General features: G+C 40.2%; 1 protein-coding gene across 1 annotated transcript in view; it reads left to right on the plus strand.

Annotated features, from left to right (window-relative positions):
• The window catches only part of ARMC10 (armadillo repeat containing 10), a 59,640-nt gene that overhangs the window by 11,204 nt on the left and 23,768 nt on the right, over positions 1 to 24,668 (plus strand). The window contains exons 2-3 of the mRNA XM_006049855.4: positions 19,260 to 19,408; positions 21,935 to 22,069. Of these exons, the coding sequence (XP_006049917.1) occupies positions 19,260 to 19,408; positions 21,935 to 22,069 (284 nt within the window). The remainder of the gene's footprint in view (positions 1 to 19,259; positions 19,409 to 21,934; positions 22,070 to 24,668) is intronic.

Here is a 24,668-nt window from a genome sequence, read left to right on the forward strand (position 1 = left end):
AGGAGACCCTCAAACACTCACAGGCAGGTCTGACACAGTCTCTTGTGAGGTCACCACTTCTTTCTGGCATGCACAAGATTTTGTTTGTGCCCTGCAAGAGTCTCTCTTTGCCTCAGTCCTGTGGAAGTTCTATAATCAGATCCTGCTATCCTTCAAAGTCAGTTTCCCTGGGGATTCCCTTTGCTGGATCCCAGTTAGCAAGCCTGATGTGAGACCTAGAACCTTCACAGCAGTGCGAGAACTTCTTTGATGGTGTTCTGCAGTTTGGGGTCGCCTACCTGCAGTATGGGATTTGATTTTGACGTGATTACATCCCTCCTACCATCTCATTGCGGCTTCACCTTTGTCCTAGGACACGGGATATCTTTTTTTTTGTTTGGTGAGTTCCAGTATCCTGTCAGTGGTTGTTCAACAGCTAGTTGCTCTTTTGGTGTTCTCACAGGAGAAGAGGGGCACACGTCCTTTTACTCCACCATCTTTTCTCTGGTGATAATGACCATATCATTGTGGTCATAAAAAAAATTCTTAGTACTGTTTCAGTCTTCTTAAATTTATTAAGACTTGTTTTGTAGCCTAACATGTAAACTGTCCTGGAGAATGTTCCACATGTGATCGAGAAGAGTTTGTATTCTGCTGCTTTTGAATGGAATGTTCTGTAAATATTAAGTTCATTTGGTATAATGTGTCCAGTGTTTCCTCATTGATTTTTTGTCTTGATGACCTGTCCATTGACGAAAGTAGGGTTTTGATTCCACTACCGTTACTGTATTGCCACCTATTTCAGGTTTGTTCATTTATTGCTCCTATGTTGGGTATATAAACATTTACATATGTTATATGCTCTCGTTGGTTCAAATCCTTTATCATAATATGATGACCTTCTTTATGTCTTATTATAGAATTTGTCTTAAAATCTGTTTTATCTGATAAGTATGTCTGCCCCTGCTATTTTATTATTTCTATTTGCATGGAATATCTCTTTTCATACCTTCACTTCAGTCTAGTCTCTGAATCTTTAAAACTGAAGTGAATCTCTTGTACACAACATATAGTTTCTGTAATATTGTGATTTATAATTAGAAATGTGTGTTTGGTCTTTGGGCTTCCCAGGTGGCTCTGTGGTAAAGAATCTGCCTGCCAAGCAGAAGATGCAGGTTCAACCTCTTAATCAGTAAGATTCCCTGGAGAGGGAAGTGGCAGCCCATTCCAGTATTCTTGCCTGGGAAATCCCGTGGAGAGAGCTGGTGGACTACAGTCCATGGGATTGCAAAGGAATCAGACACAACTTAGCGACTAAATGACAACAACAAATATTTGGTCTTTATATCTGTCTCTGGCACAGAGTTCCTAATAAAACCCTTGGAATTTCCTAAGTGATGAGAGAGGAAAACATGATTTTTTAGTGTTGATGAGGTGACTTTTGGAAAGCATTGAAGGTTGGGGGCTGATTGCTAGTGGAGCCAACTTTGTGATTAGAAGCTTGGAACGTTCAGTCCCACTTTCCCCTGACCTCTGGGCTGGTGAGAGGGGCTGGAGGTTGAATCTGTCACCAGTATCCAACAGTTTAATCAATTGTGCTAATGTAAAGGAGTTTCTATAAAAACCCAAAAGGAGGTAATTCCTTTGTTCCTTTCTTCTTCTTTTGTTATTTTCCTTTCAGTTCCTCCTTTCAGCTCAATGTGTCCGACTCTGCGACCCCATGAATCGCAGCTTGCCAGGCCTCCCTGTCCATCACCAACTCCCGGAGTTCACCCAAACTCATGTGCATTGAGTCGGTGATGCCATCCAGCCATCTCATCCTCTGTTGTCCCCTTCTCCTCCTGCCCCCAGTCCCTCCCAGCATCAGAGTCTTTTCCAATGAGTCAACTCTTCGCATCAGGTGGCCAAAGTACTGGAGTTTCAGCCTCAGCATCAGTCCTTCCAATGAACACCCAGGACTGGTCTCCTTTAGGATGGACTGGTTGGATCTCCTTGCAGTCCAAGGGACTCTCAAGAGTCTTCTCCAACACCACAGTTCAAAAGCATCAATTCTTCGGCGCTCAGCTTTCTTCACAGTCCAACTCTCACATCCATACATGACCACTGGAGAAACCATAGCCTTGACTAGACAGACCTTTGTTGGCAAAGTAATATCTCTGCTTTTGAATATGCTATCTAGGTTGGTCATAACTTTCCTTCCAAGGAGTAAGCGTCTTTTAATTTCATGGCTGCAGTCACCATCTGCAGTGATTTTGGAGCCCAAAAAATAAAGTTTGACACTATTTCCACTGTTTCCCATCTGTTTCCCATGAAGTGATGGTACTGAATGCCATGATCTTTGTTTTCTGAATGTTGAGCTTTAAGCCAACTTTTTCCCTCTCCTCTTCACTTTCATCAAGAGGCTTTTTATTTCCTCTTCACTTTCTGCCATAAGGGTGGTGTCATCTGCATATCTGAGGTTATTGATATTTCTCCCGGAAATCTTGATTCCAGCTTGTGCTTCCTCCAGCCCAGCATTTCTCATGATGTACTCTGCATATAAGTTAAATAAGCAGGGTTACAATATACAGCCTTGACATACTCCTTTTCCTATTTGGAACCAGTCTGTTGTTCCATGTCCAGTTCTAACTGTTGCTTCCTGACCTGCATATAGGTTTCTCAAGAGGGAGGTCATGTGGTCTGGTATTCCCATCTCTTTCAGAATTTTCCACAGTTTATTGTGATCCACACAAAGGCTTTGGCATAGTCAATAAAGCAGAAATAGATGTTTTTCTAGAAGTCTCTTGTTTTTTCAATGATCCAGCGGATGTTGGCAATTTGATCTCTGGTTCCTCTGCCTTTTCTAAAAACAGCTTGAACATCTGGAAGTTCACGGTTCACGTACTGCTTGAGCCTGGCTTGAAGAATTTTGAGCATTACTTTACTAGCGTGTGAGATGAGTGCAATTGTGTGGTAGTTTGAGCATTCTTTGGCATTGCCTTTCTTTGGGATTGGAATGAAAACTGACCTTTTCCAGCTCTGAGGCCAGTGCTGAGTTTTCCAAATTTGCTGGCATGTTGAATGCAGCACTTTCACAGCATCATCTTTTAGGATTTGAAATAGCTCCACTGGAATTCCATCACCTCCACTAGCTTTGTTCGTAGTGATGCTTTCTAAGGCCCACTTGACTTCACATTCCAGGATGTCTGGCTCTAGGTGAGTGATCATACCATGGTGATTATCTGGGTCCTGAAGATCTTTTTTGTACAGTTCTGTGTATTCTTGCCACCTCTACTTCTGTTAGGTCCATACCATTTCTGTCCTTTATCGAGCCCATCTTTGCATGAAATGTTCCCTTGGTATCCCTAATTTTCTTGAAGAGCTCTCTAGTCTTTCCCATTCTGTTATTTTCCTCTGTTTCTTTGCATTGATCGCTGAAGAAGGCTTTCTTATCTCTCCTTGCTATTCTTTGGAACTCTGCCTTCAAATGGGAATATCTTTCCTTTTCTCCTTTGCTTTTTGCTTCTCTTCTTTTCACAGCTATTTGTAAGGCCTCCTCAGGCAGCCATTTTCCTTTATGATCTGATAATTTCCTGTAGTGGTTATGGGGCTTCCCTGATAGCTCAGTTGGTAAAGAATCCACCTGCAATGCAGGAAACCCCGATTTGATTCCTGGGTCAGGAAGATCCACTGGAGAAGGGAAAAGCTACCCACTCCAGTATTCTTGGGCTTCCCTTGTGACTTAGCTGGCAAAGAATCCATCTGCAATGCTGGAAACCTGGATTCAGTTTCTGAGTTGGGAAGATCCCCTGGAGAAGAGAGAGGCTCCTACTCCCGTATTCTTGCCTGGAGAAGTCCATGGACTGTATAGTCCATGAGGTTGCAAAGAGTCAACCTCATGACTCATGAGGTGAGTCGTGAGTCATGACTCATGACATGAAAGTCACTGAGCGACTTTCACATGTAGTGGTTATAGCAGTCTTTTGTAAGTTGATAACAACTCAGTTTGATGTATGCATTCTAAAGCTCTGCATTGTTACTCTCCCCACCTGCAACACACACGCTTTTGTGTTTTTGATGCCACAGTTTGCATCTCTTTATTTTGTGTATCCCTTAACAGAGACTTCCCTGGTGGCTCGTAAAGAATTTGCCTGCAATACAGAGACCTTGGTTTGAAATTCCTGGGCTGGGAAGATACCCTGGAGAAGGGAATGGCTGTCCACTCTAGTATTCTTGCCTGGAGAATCCCGTGGACAGAAGAGCCTGGCAGGCTGCCCCAAAGAGTTGGACAGGACTTAGTTACTTAGCACACAGGAAAGGCCAATGCAGTGGTGCTGAGTTCCTTCAGTGTTTGCTTATCTGGAAAATCCTTTAACTCTCCGTTATGAAGGGCGGCTTTACTGGATACAGTATTCTTAGTTGACAGTTCTTTAAGCATTTTGAATATGTGATGCTCCTCCCTTCTGGCCTGCAAGGTTTCTGCTGAAAAGTCTGCTGATATTCTAATGGGGGTTTTCCTTGGATGTAACAAGTTGTTTTTCTCTTACTGCTTATAAAATTCTCCCCCCCCTCTTAATTTTTGTGTTTTAATTATAATGTGTCTTGTGGTTCTCTCCTGTTCCTCCTATTTTTAACTCTCTGCTTTATGGATCTGGTTTTCCTTCCCCAGGTTAGGGAAGTTTTTACCCATTATTTCTTCAAATAAATGTTCTGCCTCTTTCTCCCCTTTGGGATCCCTGTAAAGTAAATGTTGATCCACTTGATGTTATCTTCAGATCACATCAGATCAGATCAGTCACTCAGTCATGTCTGACTCTTCGAGACCCCATGAATCACAGCATGCCACGCCTCCCTGTCCCTCACCAACTCCCGGAGTTCACTCAGACTCACGACCATCGAGTCAGTGATGCCATCCAGCCATCTCATCCTCTGTCATCCCCTTCTCCTCCTGCCCCCAATCCCTCCCAGCATCAGAGTCTTTTCCAATGAGTCAACTCTTCGCATGAGGTGGCCAAAGTACTGGAGTTTCAGCTTTAGCATCATTCCTTCCAAAGAAATCCCAGGGCTGATCTCCTTCAGAATGGACTGGTTGGATCTCCTTGCAGTCCAAGGGACTCTCAAGAGTCTTCCCCAACACCACAGTTCAAAAGCATCAATTCTTTGACGCTCAGCCTTCTTCACAGTCCAACTCTCACATCCATACATGACCACAGGAAAAACCATAGCCTTGACTAGACGAACCTTTGTTGGCAAAGTAATGTCTCTGCTTTTGAATATGCTGTCTAGGTTGGTCATAACTTTCCTTCCAAGGAGTAAGCGTCTTTTAATTTCATGGCTGCTGTCACCATCTGTAGTGATTTTGGAGCCCCCAAAAATAAAGTCTGACACTGTTTCCCCATCTATTTCCCATGAAGTGATGGGACCGAATGCCATGATCTTTGTTTTCTGAATGTTGAGCTTTAAGCCAACTTTTTCACTCTCCACTTTCACTTTCATCAAGAGGCTTTTGAGTTCCTCTTCACTTTCTGCCATAAGGATGGTGTCATCTGCAGATCTGAGGTTATTGATATTTCTCCCGGCAATCTTGATTCCAGCTTGTGTTTCTTCCAGTCCAGCGTTTCTCATGATGTACTCTGCATAGAAGTTAAATAAACAGGGTGACAATACACAGCCTTGACGAACTCCTTTTCCTATTTGGAACCAGTCTGTTGTTCCATGTCCAGTTCTAACTGTTGCTTCCTGACTTGCATACAAATTTCTCAAGAGGCAGATCAGGTGGTCTGGTATTCCCATCTCTTTCAGAATTTTCCACAGTTTATTGTGATCCACACAGTGAAAGGCTTTGGCATAGTCAATAAAGCAGAAATAGATGTTTTTCTGGAACTCTCTTGTTTTTCCATGATCCAGCGGATGTTGGCAATTTGATCTCTGGTTCCTCTGCCTTTTCTAAAACCAGCTTGAACATCAGGAAGTTCACGGTTCACATATTGCTGAAGCCTGGCTTGGAGAATTTTGAGCATTACTTTACTAGCGTGTGAGATGAGTGCAATTGTGCGGTAGTTTGAGCATTCTTTGGCATTGCCTTTCTTTGGGATTGGAATGAAAACGGACCTTTTCCAGTCCTGTGGCCACTGCTGAGTTTTCCAAATTTGCTGGCATATTGAGTGCAGCACTTTCACAGCATCATCTTTCAGAATTTGGAATAGCTCCACTGGAATTCCATCACCTCCACTAGCTTTGTTCGTAGTGATGCTTTCTAAGGCCCACTTGACTTCACATTCCAGGATGTCTGGCTCTAGGTGAGTGATCACACCATGGTGATTATCTGGGTCGTGAAGATCTTTTTTGTACAGTTCTGTGTATTCTTGCCACCTCTACTTCTGTTAGGTCCATACCATTTCTGTCCTTTATCGAGCCCATCTTTGCATGAAATGGTCCTTTGGTATCTCTGATTTTCTTGAAGAGATCCCTAGTCTTTTCCATTCTGTTGTTTTCCTCTATTTCTTTGCATTGATCGCTGAAGAAGGCTTTCTTATCTCCTCTTGATATTCTTTGGAACTCTGCATTCGGATGCTTATATCTTTCCTTTTCTCCTTTGCTTTTCGCTTCTCTTCTTTTCACAGCTATATGTAAGGCCTCCCCAGACAGCCATTTTGCTTTTTTGCATTTCTTTTCCATGGGGATGGTCTTGATCCCTGTCTCCTGTACAATGTCACAAACTTCATTCAATAGCTCATCAGGCACTCTATCTATCAGATCTAGGCCCTTAAATCTATTTCTCCCTTCCACTGTATAATCATAAGGGATTTGATTTAGGTCATACCTGAATGGTGTAGTGGTTTTCCCTACTTTCTTCAATTTAAGTCTGAATTTGGCAATAATGAGTTCATGGTCTGAGCCACAGTCAGCTCCTGGTCTTGTTTTTGCTGACTGTATAGAGCTTCTCCATCTTTGGCTGCAAATCTTCACTTCTTCTTTATTCTTTTTTCATTTTTCTGTTCAGATTGGATGAGTTTCACTGCGTTTAGAGTTCCAGGATCCTTTTTTTTACTTCATCTAGTGTGCAGTTGAACCCCTCTAGCTTCTTTTTCACTTCATTTATTGTATTCTTCAGCTCTGTGGCTTCTTTAAAACTTTATTTTAAATTGGAGGATAATTGTTTTTCAATGTTGTGTTGGTTTCTGCCATACAACATTGTGAATCAGCCATAAGTAAACTCTTTTATAGTCGTTTTTTATATTTCCTTTCCCTCTGTTGAAGTTCTTGTTGTGTTCATTCATTCTCCCAAGTTTGGTATGCATCTTTATGACCATTACTTTGAACTCTCTATCAGGTAAATTACTTATCTGTATTTTGTTAAGATTTTTTCTGATGTTTTAGTTTGTTCTTTCCTCTGGACATATTCCTCTGTTTCTTCATTTGGCTTGATTCTCTGTTGGTTTCTATGTATTAGATTGAAACAACCACCTTTCCCATTTTGAAGGTCTTGTGTAGATGAACCTTATTGTTCAATCTTGCCCCAGCTCTTAGCTGTTTCTCAAAACTTGTGATTGTCCAAACAACCTGCTTTATTTTTATTAGCTCCTAGTATTTGATGATGTGCCAAGAGCTGTCAGTGTCCCAAGAAGAGATTCTCAGTAAACCCCCAAATGAAGATAGATTGGAAGCCAGACCCTAAGGTAGCAACTTTTAAAGTATGCAAATGTACTTCTTTTGGGGGGAGTCTGGGAGATGGGTGTTTCTGTCTGTATCTTCTTTACTAAGCTGTGGAATGGCAGCCAGCTAAGTACCGTTTCCTTGTTTGCTACTGTCTTATTAAATCTGTGAACATAAGCCCCACTGACCACCAGAGCCAGGTGATCAAGGGGTGTCCCTTGGGTGGCAGCCCCAAACCAGAGGCATACACAAACTCCTTTCTGGGAAATACCAGTGACCTATAGCAAGACAGGGAGAGAATGCAAAGATGGCACCTGTCTGTCCTCCCTGTCCCCAGAGAGCCTTGCTCTTGGTTTCTTTCATTGGAAATGTTGGTTTCAGTCTTTTGCCTGTACTGTGTCCTTGGGGGTCAGCCATGATGATTCTGTGGAAACCCTTTAGGTTACTCTCTCTGAATTCACTACAGCCTTGTGAGCGTTGTGAATGCAAGCCCTGTTAACTTTCAAAGCTAGATGTTCTGGGGGACCCATCTCTCAGGCAGAAGTCTTAAAAGTTGGGACACAAGATGGGGCCCCTAAACCCCTTGCTCCTCAGGGGGAAGCTGGGAGTGGTCAGTGCCTTCCCAGTTGTGTGTCACTGAACCAGGGGTGGGGTTGATGGTGGCCTTTCCCCGTTTCCCAGTGTATGGGAATCACTCAGTTTCAAGATTTTGTTCACAGGCAGTTGTTTCGTATGTAGCTAAAGATTTGGTGTATCCACATAGGAGGTGAGTTCAAGATCTTCCTATGTGACTATCTTGAACAAGAACCAAGTGGTCTTTTGTTTGTCTTAAACTTTAAGAAAAATTTAATTCCTGTTCTGTTAACACTTGAGAGCTTGAAAGAGATGGAAATAGTCCCAATTCATTCAACAACCTGATCCGCAAGCTGACAAGAATAGCATGAAAAGACTGTAAATCTGTCTCAATTGTGAATAAAGATATACAGATACTAAATAAAATACTAACAAATTAAACCTATTACATGATTAAGGTAATAATATTCCTTCCGAGACCAAATTGACGTAAAGGGAGGATCCAAATTGGGAAATAGATTGATGTAATTTTTTGCATAAATAGATTAAAAGCAAAAGCACATAATGACCTCATAATTAGAAAGCCATTTGATACAACCTTGTAAATCAGCTATACTTCAATTTTTTTTTAAGTTGCATTAGAAAGATATTTGAAGGGGAATTCCCTGGTGGTCCAGTGGTTACAGCTCTGTACTCTCACTGCCTAGGGCCTGGATTCAATCCCTGGTCAGGGAACTAAGATCCTACAAGCTATGTGGCATAGCCAAGAAGAAATAAAAAGAGAGAGAGATTTGAATATCATTATTTTTAATAAAAACAGCAAGTTAAGAATAAATAGAAGGAAATATTCTTAAGTTGTTGAGGAACATCCATCAAAAACCAAAAGCAAACATTCTATTTCATGGTGAAACGCTGCTAGCATCCTTATTAAATTCAAGAACAAGAGAAGTATGGGACTTTACTGGTGGTCCAGTGGTTAAGGCTCCACACTTCCACTGCAGGGGGCACAGGTTTGATCCCTGGTCAGGGAACTTTGAGATCCCACATGCTACATGGCATGGCCAAAAATAAACAAACAAAAAGAACAGGAGAAGGGTACCTGATATCACAGCTCTTATTCAGCATTGTCCTGGAGTCTTTGGCAGCTTGGTAAGAAAGGAAAAACTGAATGAATATTAGAAAGGAGGCAAAAGTATAATTAGTAAATGACATAATGATTTATTTGGAAAAACCTAAGAGAATAAGCTGAATAACTTGAGAAACAAGAAGAGTTGAATAAAGTAATGTGTATGCAAGATAAATATACCCTATAGCTTTTTGTATATAAGCAGTAACTAATTCAAAATATAATTGAAAAGATTTTATGATAGCTATAAAATCTTTAAAAACTAGGAACACATCTAGCAAGAAGCCTATACGAAGATAATTTTTATGAAGGACATAGAGTCCATAAAGGGAAAAAACATATTATGTTCCTGATTGGAATGATTCTGTATGGTGACAATTGTCTTGAAATTTATCTTACTATAATGTTATTATTTGGTAGTCACTTTTCTTTGAGAATTGTAATGTCTCCTCAGTTTACTTGAAGAGATGGTGAACTACTGAACCTAAAATTCTTTCACTGTCTTATTAGTATAAAGCTAAGTGGAGAACTGGGACATACATACCTGACTGCCTCACCGATATAATAGCAATTCAAAAACTAATCAGTTGAAATGCTGGATATTTGATCATCACCATCCTATAAACTTTTTAGACTTATATTTCTTTACTGAAAAAGTAAAATGTGATTTTTATTATAAATTCAAGCAGACACCCACCAGTGGGCTGACACCAACCTTGGGAACCCCAAGACCCTGCATCCACTCCTAAGTGAGCCAGCGGTAGCTTTGGGCCTGAACTCCACCCACCAGCTGCCAGATACTTTGCACTTCTTAGCCGGCCACTCCAGAAGTCAACTCCACCCGCCAGAAGACCAGCATTAGACCTGGGCACCCCAGCCCTGTGGTCACTCATCCCAGAACCAAGCTCTTCCCACCAGTGAGCCAGCACTAGGCCTGGGACTCCCAGAGTTTTGCAGCCAGCTATCTTACGGCCCTGGCACCCAACTGCACGGAGGGTCCACCATACCTGCCAGACCACCAGAGTCGTCAGCCCTCCACAGCGGAAGAACCCATGCCCCGCCATGGAGGGAGCACCCCTAGGGATTAGAACTCTGGTGACCAGAAGGAGTATGCTATTGGAACCCGTAGGGTGTCTCCTACATAAGACCATTTCTCCAGGGTCAAAAACGTAACCAGCATACCAGATAAATAGAAATAAAGACAATGAATCAGGCAAAAATGTGAGAAAGGAACATATTCCAAAGAAGAAACAAGATAAAACCCCAGAAGGACTAAATGAAGTGGAGATAGGCAGTCTGCCCAATAAAGTGTCTGAAATAATGATAAAGATGATTAAAGAACTTGGGAGAAGAATGGATGAGTACAGTGAGAAATTTAGCAAATTAGAAGATGTAAAGAAGACCCAAACAGAGCTGAAAAAGACAATAACTGATTTTAAACATATACTACAAAAAAACAGTAGAATAGTGAGCTGGAAGACAATATAGTGGCAATTATTGAAGCTGAACAGGAGTAAAAAAAAGTAGTTTGAGAGACCTCTGGGACAACATTAAGCATACTAATATTCACATTATGGCAGCAGTCCCCAAACTTTTTGGCACCAGGGACCAGTTTCATAGAAGACAGTTTTTCATGAATATGGGCAGTTGGTGGTTTTGGGATAATCCAGGCACATTGCACTTATTGTGCACTTTATTTCTGTTATTGCATCAGCTTCACCTGAGATCATCAGGCATTAGATCCCCAAGGTTGGGCACCCCTCAATCACGGTGTCCTGGAAGGAGAAAAAGAGAAAGGGGCAAAGAACATATTTATAAGACATAATAGTTGAAATCCCTCCTAACCTGGGAAAGGAAACAGACGTCCAAGTCCGGGAAGCAGAGAGACTTCTAAACAGGATCACCCAAAGGCGATCAGTCCTGGGTGTCCATTGGAAGGACTGATGTTGAAGCTGAAACTCCAGTACTTGAGCCACCTGATGCGAAGAACTGACTTATTTGTAAAGACCCTGATGCTGGAAAAGATTGGGGGCAGGAGGAGAAAGGGACAACAGAGGATGAGATGCTTGGATGGCATCACCGACTCAGTGGACGTGAGTTGGGTAAACTCCGGGAGTTGGTGATGGACAGGGAGGCCTGATGTGCTGCGGTCCATGGGGTTGCAAAGAGTTGGACGCAATTGAGTGACTGAACTGAACTGAACTGAAAGAGGATCACACCAAGACACATTGTAATTAAAATAGCAAAAAGTAAGATAAAGAGAGAATATTAAAAGCTCCAAGGGAAAAGCATCAAGTTCCATGCAAGCAAATTCGAGTATGTTTATCAGCTAACTTTTCAGCACAAACTCTGCATACCAGAGGGAAGTGGGACAATATATATAAAGTCATGAAAAGGAAAAACCTACTTGGCAAGGCTGTTGCTCAGATTTGATGGAAAGAATGAAAATTTTAGAAACAAGCAAAAGCTGAGTTCAGCACCACCAAATCAGCTTTATAAGATGTTTTTTAATTTTTTTTTTTTTTATGTTGGAGTATAGTTGATTCACAGTATGTGTTAGTTTCAGGTGTACAGCAAAGTGATTCAGTTATACATATATCCCTTCTTTTTCAGATTCTTTTCCTATCTAGGTTATTACAAAATATTGAGTTCCCTATGCTACACAGTAGATCGTTGTTGAGCATCTATTTTATATATAGTAGTGTGTTAATTCCAGTCTCCTAATTTATCCCTTCTCCCTGCCTTTCCCCTTTGGTAACCATAAGTTTGATTTTTTTTTTTTTTTTAATTTTCCTGGCTCTGCCAAGAACACAGTCTAGGGTGTGTGTTCTTGTGGTCAGCAGTCTCCATCTGCTTTCTGTAAAAACAGTGGGAATGTGTGTCAGGCCTTTATCTGTATCTTTCAAGGAACTGGGAGTTTGGTGATTCTGTTATGTGGCAGGATTATAGTCTAAATTGTTACCAGTTCCTTAGCCCAACAGCTGTTCTTTGTTTCTTCTTCCCATTTCCCAATCATTAACTGTTGAGTAAGCATTTTACTTCAAAAGACGAGGACATGGGCTTGTACACGGTTTCAGAATGATCATCTCTAGGTCATCCAAAGAAATGTTAGTGCAAATGGCATTATTTCATTCTCTTTTATAGCTAAGTAATATTCCATTGTATATATGTACCACATCTTTCTCTATTCCTTGGTGGATGGGCATTTTGGTTACTTCCATGTCTTGGCTATTGTAAATAGTGCTGCAGTGAACAGTGGGTACACATACCTTTTTGAATTACTTTCTGCAGATATATACCCAGGAGTGGGCTTGCTAGATCATATGGTAGAAGTATTTTCAGTTTTTTAAGGAACCTCCATTCTGTTCTCCACAGTGGTTGTACCGATTTGCATTCCCACCAACAGTGTATAGGACGAGGCCCTTTTCTCCAAACCCTCTGCGGCATTTTTGTTTGTAGATTTTTTGATGATGGCCATTCTGACAAGACTGAGGTGACACTTCACGTAGTTTTGATTTGTATTTCTCTAATAATTAGCGATGGTGAGTATCTTTTTATGTGCTTTTTGGCCATCTGTCTGTCTTTGGAGAAATGTCTATTTAGATCCTCCGCCCATTTTTTTGGTTAGGTTTTTTCTTTTTTTAAATACTGAGCTGCATGAGCTGTTTGTGTATTTTGGGGACTAACCCCTTGTCAGTTGCTTAGTTTTCAAGTATTTTCTCCTATTCTGTGGGTTGTCTTGTTTTCTTGATGGTTTTATTTTTGTTTTTACTTTCATTACTCTAGGAGGTGATTCAAAAATAATATTGCTGCAATAGGTATCAGAGAGAATTCTACCTAGATTTTCCTCTTAGGTTTTATAGTATCTGGACTTGCATTTAGATTTTGAGTTTATTTTTGTGCATGGTGTTAGGGAGTGTTCTAATTTCATCCTTCAACGTGTTGCTGTCCAGTTTGCCCAGCACCCCATGTTAAAGAGACTGTGTTTTCTCTGTATTGTACATTGTTGCCCCCTTTTTGTAGTTGACCATTGGTGCATGGGGCTTCCCTGGTGGCTCAGACGGTAAAGAATCTGCCTGCAATGTGGGAGACCTGGGTTCGATCCCTGGGTTGGAACAATCCCCTGGAGGAGGGCATGGCATCCCATTCCAGTATTCTTGCCTGGAGAACCCCATGGACTGAGGAGTCTGCTGGGCTGCAGTCCATGGAGTTGCAAAGAGTCAGACATGACTGAGCAACTAAGCAAAACACAGCACATCAGTGCACGGGTTTATCTCTGAAGTTTTATCCTGTTCCATTGATCTATATTTCTGCTTTTGTGCCAGTAACATTGTTTTGATGACTCTAGCATTGTAGTATAGTCTGAAGTCAAGAAACTTGATGCCTCCAGCTCCATTTTTTTCTTTCTCAAGATTGGTTTGACTATTTAGGGTCTTCTGTGTTTCCATACAGATTGTAAAAAAAATTTTGTTCTAATTCTGTGAAAAATGCCATTGGTAGTTTGATAGGTATTGGATTTAATTGGTAGATTGCTTGGCTTAGTATAGTCATTTTAATGATACTGATTCGTCCAACCCAGGAACCTGGTTTATCTTTCCATCTGTTTGTGTCATCTTCAGTATCTTTTATCAGTCTTATACTTTTCAAAGTACAGGTCTTTTATCTCCTCAGGTAGGTTTGTTTCTTGGTATTTTATTCTTTGTGATGTGAAGGCAAATGGCATTTTTTCCTTAATTTGTTGTTCTGATCTTTCTTTGCTAGTGTATAGAAATGTGACAGATTTCCGTTTTTAAATTTTGTATCCTGAAACTTAACCAAATTCATTGATGAGCTTTAGTAGTTTTCTGGTAACGTCTTTAGGAATTCCAAAGTATAGTATCATGTCATCGGCAAACAGTGAATTTTACTTCTTTTCTTCCTCTTTGGATTCCTTTTCTTCCTTTTTCTTCTCTGATTGCCCATGGATATGCCTTTATAAATCATTTGAATAATAGTGATGAGAGTGGATATCTTTGTCTGGTTCCTGACCTTAAAGGAAATGCCTTTGGTTTTCACCATTGAGAATGATGTTTACTGTGAATTTGTCATATGTGGCCTTTATTATGTTGGGCTTCCCAGGTGGTACAGTAGTAAAGAACCCACCTGCCAATGCAAGAGACAGAAGAGACGCAGGTTCAATCCCTAGGTCGGGAAGATCCCCTGGAGTAAGAAATGGCAACCCATTCCAGTATTCTTGCCTGGAAAATTCCATGGACAGAGGAGCTGGGTGGGCTGTAGTCCATGGGGTTGCAGAGTCAGATATAAGTGAGCCCATCCTAAATGTATATGGGTGGGGGAGTTTCTCTCTCTGCCCCCTTTCTAGAGAGTTTTTTTGTTTGTTTGTTTGTTTTTTAAATCACAAACAGGTATTGAATTTTGTCAAAAGCTTTTTCTGCATCTATTGAGATGGTCATAATGTTTTTTACTAGTTTGTTGAAGTGGTGTATCACATTGATTGATTTGTGTATGTTGAGGAATGTTGCATCCCTAGGATAAATCCCACTTGGTAGAATTTGCTTATGAAGCCATCTGGTCCTGGACTTTTGTTTCTTGGGAGCGTTTTAATCACAGTTGCAATTTCAGTACTTGTGATTGGTCTGTTCATATTTTCTGAGTCTCGGGACATGGTACTTTTCCAAGAGGTTGTCCGTTTTATTGGCATGTAGTAACTTGTAGTAGTCTTTTATGATCCTTTGTATTTCTGTGATATCAGTTTTAACTTCTTTTTCATTTATAATTTTATTGATTTGAGCCCATCTCCCACTTAATTGGGCAGCAGGCATATGAAAAGATACTCAACATTGCTAATTATTAGATGCCAATTAAAACCACAATGATATGTCATCTCACACCTGTCAGAATGGCTGTCATCAAAAAGGCCATAAATACCATGCTGGTGAGGATGTGAGAAAAGGGAATCATCATACGCCATTAGTGAGAGTGTAAATTGGTGCAGCCACTGTCAAAAACAGCATGGAACTTCCTCATAAAACTAAAAATGAGACTACCATATGATCCAGCAGTTCCACTCTTGGATATGTATCAAGAGACATAAAAATGCTCTAAGGCTGGCACTGTTGTTATTCAGTCACTGAGTCACGTCTGACTCTTTGCAACTGCATGGCCTGCAGCACTCTGTGGCTCACCATCTCACAGTTTGCTCAGATTCATGTCCATTGAGTCAGTGTTGCTGTTTAACCATCTCATCCTCTGCCACCCTCTTCTTTTGCTTTCAGTCTTTCCCAGCATCAGAGTCTTTTCTAATGAGTCGACTCTTTGCATCAGATGGCCAAAGTATTGGAGCTTCAGCATCAGTCCTTCCAATGAATATTCAGGGTTGATTTCCTTTAGGATTAACTGGTTTGATCTTCTTGCAGTCCAAGAGACTCTCAGGAGTCTTCTGTAGCACCACAATTTAAAAGCACCATTTCTTTGGCACTCAGCCTTCTTTATGGTCCAACACTCATATCTGTACATGACTACTGGAAAAACCATAGCTTTGACTAGACAGACCTTTGTAGACAAAGTGATTTTTTTGTTTTTTAATATGCTATCCAAGTTTATTATAGCTTTCCTTCCAAGAAGCAAGCATCTTTTAATTTCATGGCTGCAGTCACCATCTGCAGTGATTTTGGAGCCCAAAAAATAAAATCTGTCACTGCTTCTACTTTTTCCTTTTCTATTTGCCATGAAGTGATGGGACTGGATGCCATGATCTTAGTTTTTTGAATGTTGAGTTTTAAGCCAGCTTTTTCACTCTCCTCTTTCACCCTCATCAAGAGGCTCTTTAGTTCCTCGTTGCTTTCTGCCATTAGTGTGGTATCATCTGTGTATCTGAGGTTGTTGATATTTCTCCAGACAATTATAATTCCAGTTTGTGATTCATCCAGCCTGGCATTTCACATGATGTACTCTGCATAGAAGTTAAATAAACAGGGTGACAGTATACAGCCTTTTTGTACTCCTTTCTCAATTTGGAACCAGCCCATTGTTCCATATAAGGTTCTAACTGTTGCTTCTTGACCTGAATACAGGTTTCTCAGGAGACAGTTAGGTGGTCTGGTATTCCCATCTCTTTAAGAATTTTTCACAGTTGTGATCCTACACAGCCAAAGGCTTTATCGTAGTCAATGAAGCAAAAGTTAGATTTTTTTTTGGAATTCTCATGTTTTCTTTATGATCCAGTGAATGTTTGCAATTTGATCTCGCGTTCTTCTGCCTTTTCTAAACCCAGCTTTAGAAATGAGTACATCTGGAAGTTCTCAGTTCATGTACTGCTGAAGCCTGGCTTGAAGGATTTTGAGCATAAGCTTACTAGCATGCAAAATAAGTGTAGTTGTCTGGTAGTTTGAACATTCTTTGATACTGCCCTTCTTTGGAATTGGAATGAAAACTAACCTTTTCCAGTCCTGTGGCCACTGCTGAGTTTTCCAAATTTGCTGGTATATTGAGTGCAGCATTTTAACAGCATCATCTTATAGGATTTGAAATAGCTCTGCTGGAATTTCATCACCTCCACTAGCTTGATTTGTAATAATGCTTCCTAAGTTCCACTTCCCTTCACACTCCAGGATGTCTGGCTCTAGGTGAGTGACCACACCATTGTGGTTATCCAGGTCATTAAGAGCTTTTTTGTACAGTTCTTCTGTGTATTCTTGCCACCTCTTCTTAATCTCTTCTGCTTCTGTTAGGTCCTTACTGTTTCCCTTCTTTATCGTGCCCATCCTTGTATGAACTGTTCCCTTGATAATGCCAATTTTTTTAGAAGAGATCTCCAGTCTTTCCCATTCTGTTGTCTTCCTCTTCTTTGCACTCTTAACTCCCTTGGAATAGATGAAGAAACTGAGGCTTGGAGAGGTTGTGTCTCTCGGCTGGTAAATTGCTTAGCTGGAATTTGAACTAGACTTAACCTTGGCTTACTTTTAACTACCACATTACACCTCCTTCTTTCAAGAGAAAATTACCCTTTTCTCTATAAAATTTTATTTGGCTATTCATTAATAATTTATATACCTATAAAACTTTTTAATGGTTTGTGGGAAAATGTATGAGGAAGTTGTAGACTTTGAAATAGTTTGGAGGTATGAATGCATTAAATGTATCCTTTCTATGCCATGTGTATATGTATAAAATCACACAACTTCAGGGCTGCATGGGGACTTTTGGAATCATTGTAGTGTTTGACCAGCCTTATTTTACATTTGAGAAAACTGAGACCCAAAAGAGCTTAGGGTTGCCTGCAGCTTTGTGTTTTCATCTCTCTGGTCTCTGCTACTAACTCCTGTGTGATGTTAGGCAAATCCTTAAATGATCCTGATCTCAGTTTTCTTGTGTGTAAAAACACTTTTGGATGAACCCCCAAAAGTCTTTCCATATGACAGTCTGTGTTTTTATCATTCTTTCACTTACCTTTTCAAATCTTGTTTGGGTGAAATAATTCTATAAGGTGTAGATGAGGTGGGTAGTGGGTTCAGGAGTAAAAGCATGGTCCAGAGGTTCTGATTATAGGACATGGGAGTGAGAATCTGCTCCCTCTTTGGCTTTTAGATTTTCCTAATAGTTGATTTCTTATTTGGCTTCTTCAGGACATCAGATCACCTTTTGGTTCTCATAATCTAAGCTTGTACATTTACCTCATATTTGTCTGTGATTCCTCTTTAAGCAATATATTCTATTTTAATGTAATAATATGTGTTTATTGTAAAAAAAAGAAAAGAAAAAGAAAAAACAAGAAAGAATTCATGAGCATGGGGTAGAAAATAAGTCATTTGTAATCCCAGTATCCAAAGATGATAAATTTAATAATTTGAGACATTTTATTTTTTAGGATTTGATGAATTATCATGGGTGGTGAGAGAGAAGTATAAAGCAAAGATGCCCTTGGTTTGGGAAACCGGGTAGATAGTGGTCTCATTCAGTGAGGTAGAGATTTTGAAGCCTAGTAGATTTGTGTGGGAGGGCAATGTATTCAGGATAGAGTACAGTTAGTTTGAGGTGTCTTTAAGGTACCTAAATTGAAGTGCCAGTTAGTAAGTTGATTTATATAATTTAAGCTCTGGAAATAGAGTTCTAACTTGGGGGTTAGGATTGAGGAGTCATCAGCATATAGATGAGCACAGCTATGGTACCATACAGCAGCACCTATTGTAAATTGCAACACCCCGCCCCAACTCCACGGAGGGCAGTGTATTGTGGACGCTTGTGCTGTCTGGTCTGTATTTGTAGCTTAATTTGGAAAGAATCATGTTCTATGTTTATAACACAGTGACTGCATTATACAAATGGTTTATGTTTTCCTGTGGAGATTTCTGTAAAGAGGATTTTTTTAAAAGGTCCAAGCTTTAAACTTCAAAACTTCCTGAGCAGATCCAGCATTTGACTGCTCGCGCGTTCCCTTAGAACGACAGCTTCTGTCATCACCCCCAGCTGCACTGTTCTTCCAGCATCACAGTCGTCACCCTTGCTCCCAGAAACCGAACAAAATCACCTCACCGGCAGCACGATCGGGTCCCTCGCGTAGCTTTCCCTCTGGCCTCTGATCGGAGCAGGTCTCCCAAATGCAAATTCTGTTTCTTACTGAAGCTATGCCTGTGGGAAGTGCTCCACTGGATGGGGTGCCTGATTTTAGAAGAAACAGAAAATGCTGTGGGCATGCAGAGCCTTACTAAAAGAAAAGAGAAGTACCAGGACCATGGGCTAATTTCTTAATACCTATAAGGCTCAGTATTCCATCTGTAAATTGAGAATCATAATAGTATCTTCTTCTGAGAGATCACTTGACGATTAAATGAGTTAAGGTATATAACGTGCTCAAAATGGTGCTTGGCATCAGAATATGATTCAGGATTTTCCTTTTAAGTCTTATATTGATTTTAAATGAACTTTAAATAACTTTATTCTTATGTAGAAGACTTAACCAGTGGATCATATGATGACACCCTAAATGCTGAACAAGTTCAGAAACTCCTTTACCTGCTTGAATCGACTGAGGATCCTGTCATTATCGAACGAGCTTTGGTCACTCTGGGTAACAATGCAGCCTTTTCGGCCAACCAAGTGAGTACCCTAGTCTCTAAACACGCTCCTCCCATTCTCACACACCGGCAGTAATTGTGAGTCTGATAAGTTACGTAACATCCCAGAGCCTCAAGTTTTTCATCTATATATAGTGTGGTTATGGATATCTACAGAATAATGTTTGTTTACTTCTGAAAAGCATAGCCTAGTATATCTGTGAAGTTGGTCCCAGCATCGTGTTTGTAATAAGTGTATCTAATCAACACTTAGTATTATTGCATGGCCTTTTCAATTATTCACAACTCAGCAGGGTTGCAGTAGAGCAACAGAAGCATCTGACATTTAAGTACGTGCTTTACATTGTACAAGGGCTGACAAGGATGGTTGTGAAGCAGGTGCTCCCTGGACCCCACTCCGACAACCACGGACCAGTGTAAATGTAAATGGCTTCTACTTCCCCCCAACCTCCCGTGGAGAAAGAGTAAAACAGTTTTTGTCATTATTTGCAGCTAATGCCCTTTGTTAACCTTGGCATGAATGCAAAATTTTGAATTTATACTTCATTTCAGTTCATCTTTATCCATCATGTCAAGGTTAGCTCTAGAGATTTATAGGGAGATATAAGGAATATGCGTGTATTATGTACATCTCCGTTATAAGTGACAGACCTCAACTTAGGTTATTTTAAAATGAAAAGGGAAAATACTGAGCTCGGTTAACTTGGATGTCCAAGGATAGCTTTGGTTTGAGACACAAGTGTGACTAGAGATCAAGGTTACAGAAAGCATTATCAGACCTCTCTCTCTCTTTCACTGTCTTTTGACTGCTTGCCCCTACTTCTTTTTGTGTAATGATTTTTGTCTCTCTGGCCACAAAGAGGTTTTCTTCACAGGGATGGAATGAAAGCCACTGGCCTCTCAAGCTTTCTTGTTTGAGCCTCATGATCTAAAAGGTGGAGTTACTCTACCAGTATCAAGTGCCAACCTTTTGGCTCAATTGTCAGGCTGGCCCGGGCCATGATTAGCGGGTCCTGGCTCACATGCAGACAGAAACAGCAGGGAGGGTGTGAACACAGGTGACCAGCAGTCTCGCAGGAACTGTATGGGACAGAGGAGGTGCTGTGTCTCTCCCCGTAGAAAGAGGGCTGCCAGGCAGACCAAAACAACAGACGGTGACTAGCTTATTAGCATGCCTATATCGAGGGTATTTCTGATGCCATAGTTTTATATTCCTTTGAAATGAACTATGGTCAGAGTAGGTGAGAAGCCACTGGTGAACACGTACTTTCTTGGGTAATAGGAGTTGCTGTCCCTTGTCATCAGTTACGGTGCTTTCATCTGCTTTTATAGTACAGTTTTGTTTTTTTTTAAGACTGTCTCCTAGTAACCACAGGTCCTTAGGAAGAACCTGAAATTGCAGAGGGAAAGCTTCTTTATCTCTTTTCTTGATAGAACAGCATGTTTTGACCTGACAGGAGTCATTTTCAGCTTATTTTTCTTGTAGGAAATGAAGCATTATGCCTCTTTCAATGTTGAGATGAAGGCACATAATATTTAGTGTTGCAATTGGCTGTGAGAAATCCCCAGATTATTTTTCCTTTGAAAATTTGGGCATCGTTTCCAAACTTTGTGGAACTTCAATTCTTCAGGATGTTAATAAGTGTTCCTCCCCTCCCACAATTGAAAAATGATCTTCTTTTTGGATAAACTTTATAGAAGTACAATATTCAATACTCTGCTCTTGGAGATTCCAATCACATGACCATAGGATTGCATCACAGTAAAGAGACATGTTTACTCTTGTTATAACCAGAGTTTCTCAAACTTACTTATCTATGAAACCTACTTTTTTAAATGAGACTTCTGGTTGCACTTGGTCTTCGTTGCTGCACGCGGGTTTTCTCTATTTGCTATGAACACGGGCTTTTCATTGCGGTGGCTCCTCTTGTTGGGGAGCACAGGCTCTAGGTGCGCGGACGTCAGGAGTTGCAGCCTGTGGGCCCAGGAGTTGTGGCATGCGGCTGTAGTTGCTCCATGGCATGTGAATCTTCCCAACCAGGGACTGAACCTGTGTCCCCCGCATTAGCAGGTGGTCTCTTAACCACTGTACCACCAGCTAAGTCCCAAATCTCCTTTTTAAAAATGGAACATCTGTTTACATCTTGAGGGATTAGTATTCCAAAGTATTCATTTCAGAAAACACTGGTTTTGTTCTAAATCTTAATGCATTTCCAAATTGCCTTGTAAGAGAGAGAGAACTTATTTCATAGTAGAATTATTTTGTTTGTAAATTACTTTGAGATCACTGTAGTAGCTCTACAAATCTTCAATGTATATCTCCATGCTATAGTTTAAATATTACATATATTAATAATTTGTTTTCAGTTACTTTCTTAAGCTGTAAAATTATGGTTAGTAAACTTTTTTAAAAAATAGGAATTAGAGGTTGTATATGGGAACATTATTTCTGAAGAGTCATTAATTTTTATTTGTATTTGTAGATGCAAAGAATGTAATAAAGGGGAGGTTGCATATTGAAGTCATGGTTCTGTTTTTTTCCTCCTAGATCGTTATTCGTGAATTGGGTGGTATTCCAATTGTTGGAAGCAAAATCAACAATCCCAATCAGAGTATTAAAGAAAAAGCTTTAAATGCACTGAATAACCTGAGTGTGAATGTTGAAAATCAAATCAAGATAAAGGTAAGTTACCTTAAACTACAAAAGGTAAGGTTTTCTAATAAATGAGAGAGGAAAAAAAGGTAAGTAATGAAATTTTAGTAGACCATACTTTATAGCTTTTAGCCAAGAATTTATTATTGAATTTATTATAAAGCCAGATTTATTATTTCTGGCTTCATTGAGATATAATCAACATAAATATTGTATAAGTTTAAGGTATAAAACATGATTTGATACATGTATATATTGCAAAATGATTACCACTGCTGCATAGCGTGGGCTTGCAGGTGGTGCTAGCGGTGAACAGCCTGCCTGCCAGTGCAGCTAGACACAACAAACGCGGTTCAGTCCCTAGGTTGGAAAGATCCCCTGGAGGATGGCACGGCAACCCGCTTCAGTATTCTTTCCTGGAGAAGCCCACTGACAGAGGAACCCGGTGGTCTGTGGTCCATAGAGGCACAAGAGCTGGACATGACCGAAGCGACTTAGCATGCATGCACTATAGCAGTAGCTCATAATTACCTGTGTGTGTGCGTGTGGTGAGAGCATTGGAGATCTACTCTTAGCATGCAAGTATCCAGTATAGTATTGTGAAGTATAGTTATCTTGCTATACGTTAGACCCCAGAACGTATTCATTTTATAATTTTTAAGTTTATATACTTAGAATCTCCCCATTTCCTTCACCTGAACATGCTACCCTCTGTTTCTATGAGTCTGACTTTTTCATATTCCACATATAAGATTTTTGTCTTCTCTGACTTATTTCACTTAGCATAATGCCCTCAGTCCATCCATTTTTCACAAATAGCAGAATTTCCTTCTTTTTTTGTAGTGAACAGTATTCCATTGTATATACAGATTACATTTCCTTTATCCATTTGTCCATAAGTTGACGTTTAGGTTATTTCTGTGTCTTGGCTATTGTGACTCATGCTGCAATGAACATGGCGGCACCGATACTGCTTTGAGAGAGTGATTTTGTTTCCTTTGGATCCATACCCAAAAGTGGGATGCTGGACCATATGACAGTTCTATTTTTAATTTTTTGAAGAATATCCATACTGGTTTCCATAATGGCCGCACTAACCACCAGCAGTACACAAGGATTCCTTTCTCTCTTCTTGCCAATCCTTGTTACTTCTTGACTTTTTGATAATAACCATTCTAATAAGTGTGAGGTGATATTTCACTGTGGTTTTGATTTGCATTTCCCTGATGATTCGTGATGTTGACCATCTTTTCGTAAACCTATTGACCATTTGTACGTCTTTGGGAAAATGTCTCTTCAGGTCTTCTGCTCATTTTTTATGCAGAATAAGAGGAGGAAGGCACCTCAACCAGCCAGTAAGAAGTGCCGTGGACTTTTCAGTTTGACGTTCAGTTTAATCAAGTGTGAAAAAGGAACCGGGCCAAAGTCAGATAATATCAGCAGAAAGACACAATAAGTTAGGAAATAACGTTAATTCAACTTTTATTGAGCTCGTGCTCTGTGTTGCAGAGTTTAGAAATGAACATGATCGACTCTTGTTGTAAGAAAGCTAGAAAGAGGGATAAGGCAAGTCCAAAAAGATTTGTAATTCAAGGCAGAACATGATGAAATACTTTAAGGAAAAATGCAAGTAAAATATTGTCGAATAAAGAGAAAGGAGAGTTTTCATTCAGAAGTTTCTGTAAAGGTAGAGCCCGAGCTGGCTCATAAAACTGTCCAAGGTTTCTACAGCCAGAGTTGAGGAAGGAGGGAATCCCAAGAGAAAGGAGCAAGGTGAGGTAGGCAAACTCCAGGAATAACTGAGGTGGCCTGTTTGGTAATCTTGTTGCTAGAACTGAAGTGAAGAAAAGATTCAGAGCCAATAAGGATGTAAATGCTCAGCATGTTTTGGGAATTTCTTGGAAAGATAGGAGCATCCTATAAAAATATATGATTTTAAGCTAAGGAAATGCCATTTTTTAAAAGGATGGATGCATAATGAAATTGTAACCCAGGACAGATTGGTTTGTAAATATCATTTGGATTTTGAAACCAGATTAAAAATTTAATCTGTTTTACTTACGCAATTTGCTTCACTGCCATCATTTTCGTTTCTGTGGTAACATGAATACATTTGGAAATTTTTTAAAGTTAGTACTGGCTTATGGGACAGTTGGTGATTCCTTACCATTTTATATTAGGGAATTTTTCTTACCAATTAGAACTTTGATGAAGTTCAGACTTAGGTGAATACCAATTACTTGTGAGACATAATTTTTTCAAGCTGGAAGGCTCGTGGCCAGACATAGAAAATAGAGTTTCAGGAAATTCTCTGTCCCCCTAGATTTAGTCTAGATCTATCATGTGTGACATGGGCATACAACTAGCATTGCATTACTTTTAGCCAGTGGTGGTTTACAATATTATAAAGGAGTAATTCATCTATATATACGTCATAAATAACAACCTTGGACCAAATAGAGTTTGCCTCTGCTTACTCATAAAAGAAAGAGCTCTGAAGAAAAGCTCTATTTAGTGTCCCTCTCCAGTTCTTTACTCTAACATGATGTGCCCCTAGATCCTACAGTTCAGGTACAGACTGTGGTACAGAATGTCCCCACAGATCTTCCTCCTTATCCTGACATGCCCA

The sequence above is a fragment of the Bubalus bubalis genome, chromosome 8 (assembly GCF_019923935.1).
Source record: "Bubalus bubalis isolate 160015118507 breed Murrah chromosome 8, NDDB_SH_1, whole genome shotgun sequence".
Taxonomy (NCBI): domain Eukaryota; kingdom Metazoa; phylum Chordata; class Mammalia; order Artiodactyla; family Bovidae; genus Bubalus; species Bubalus bubalis.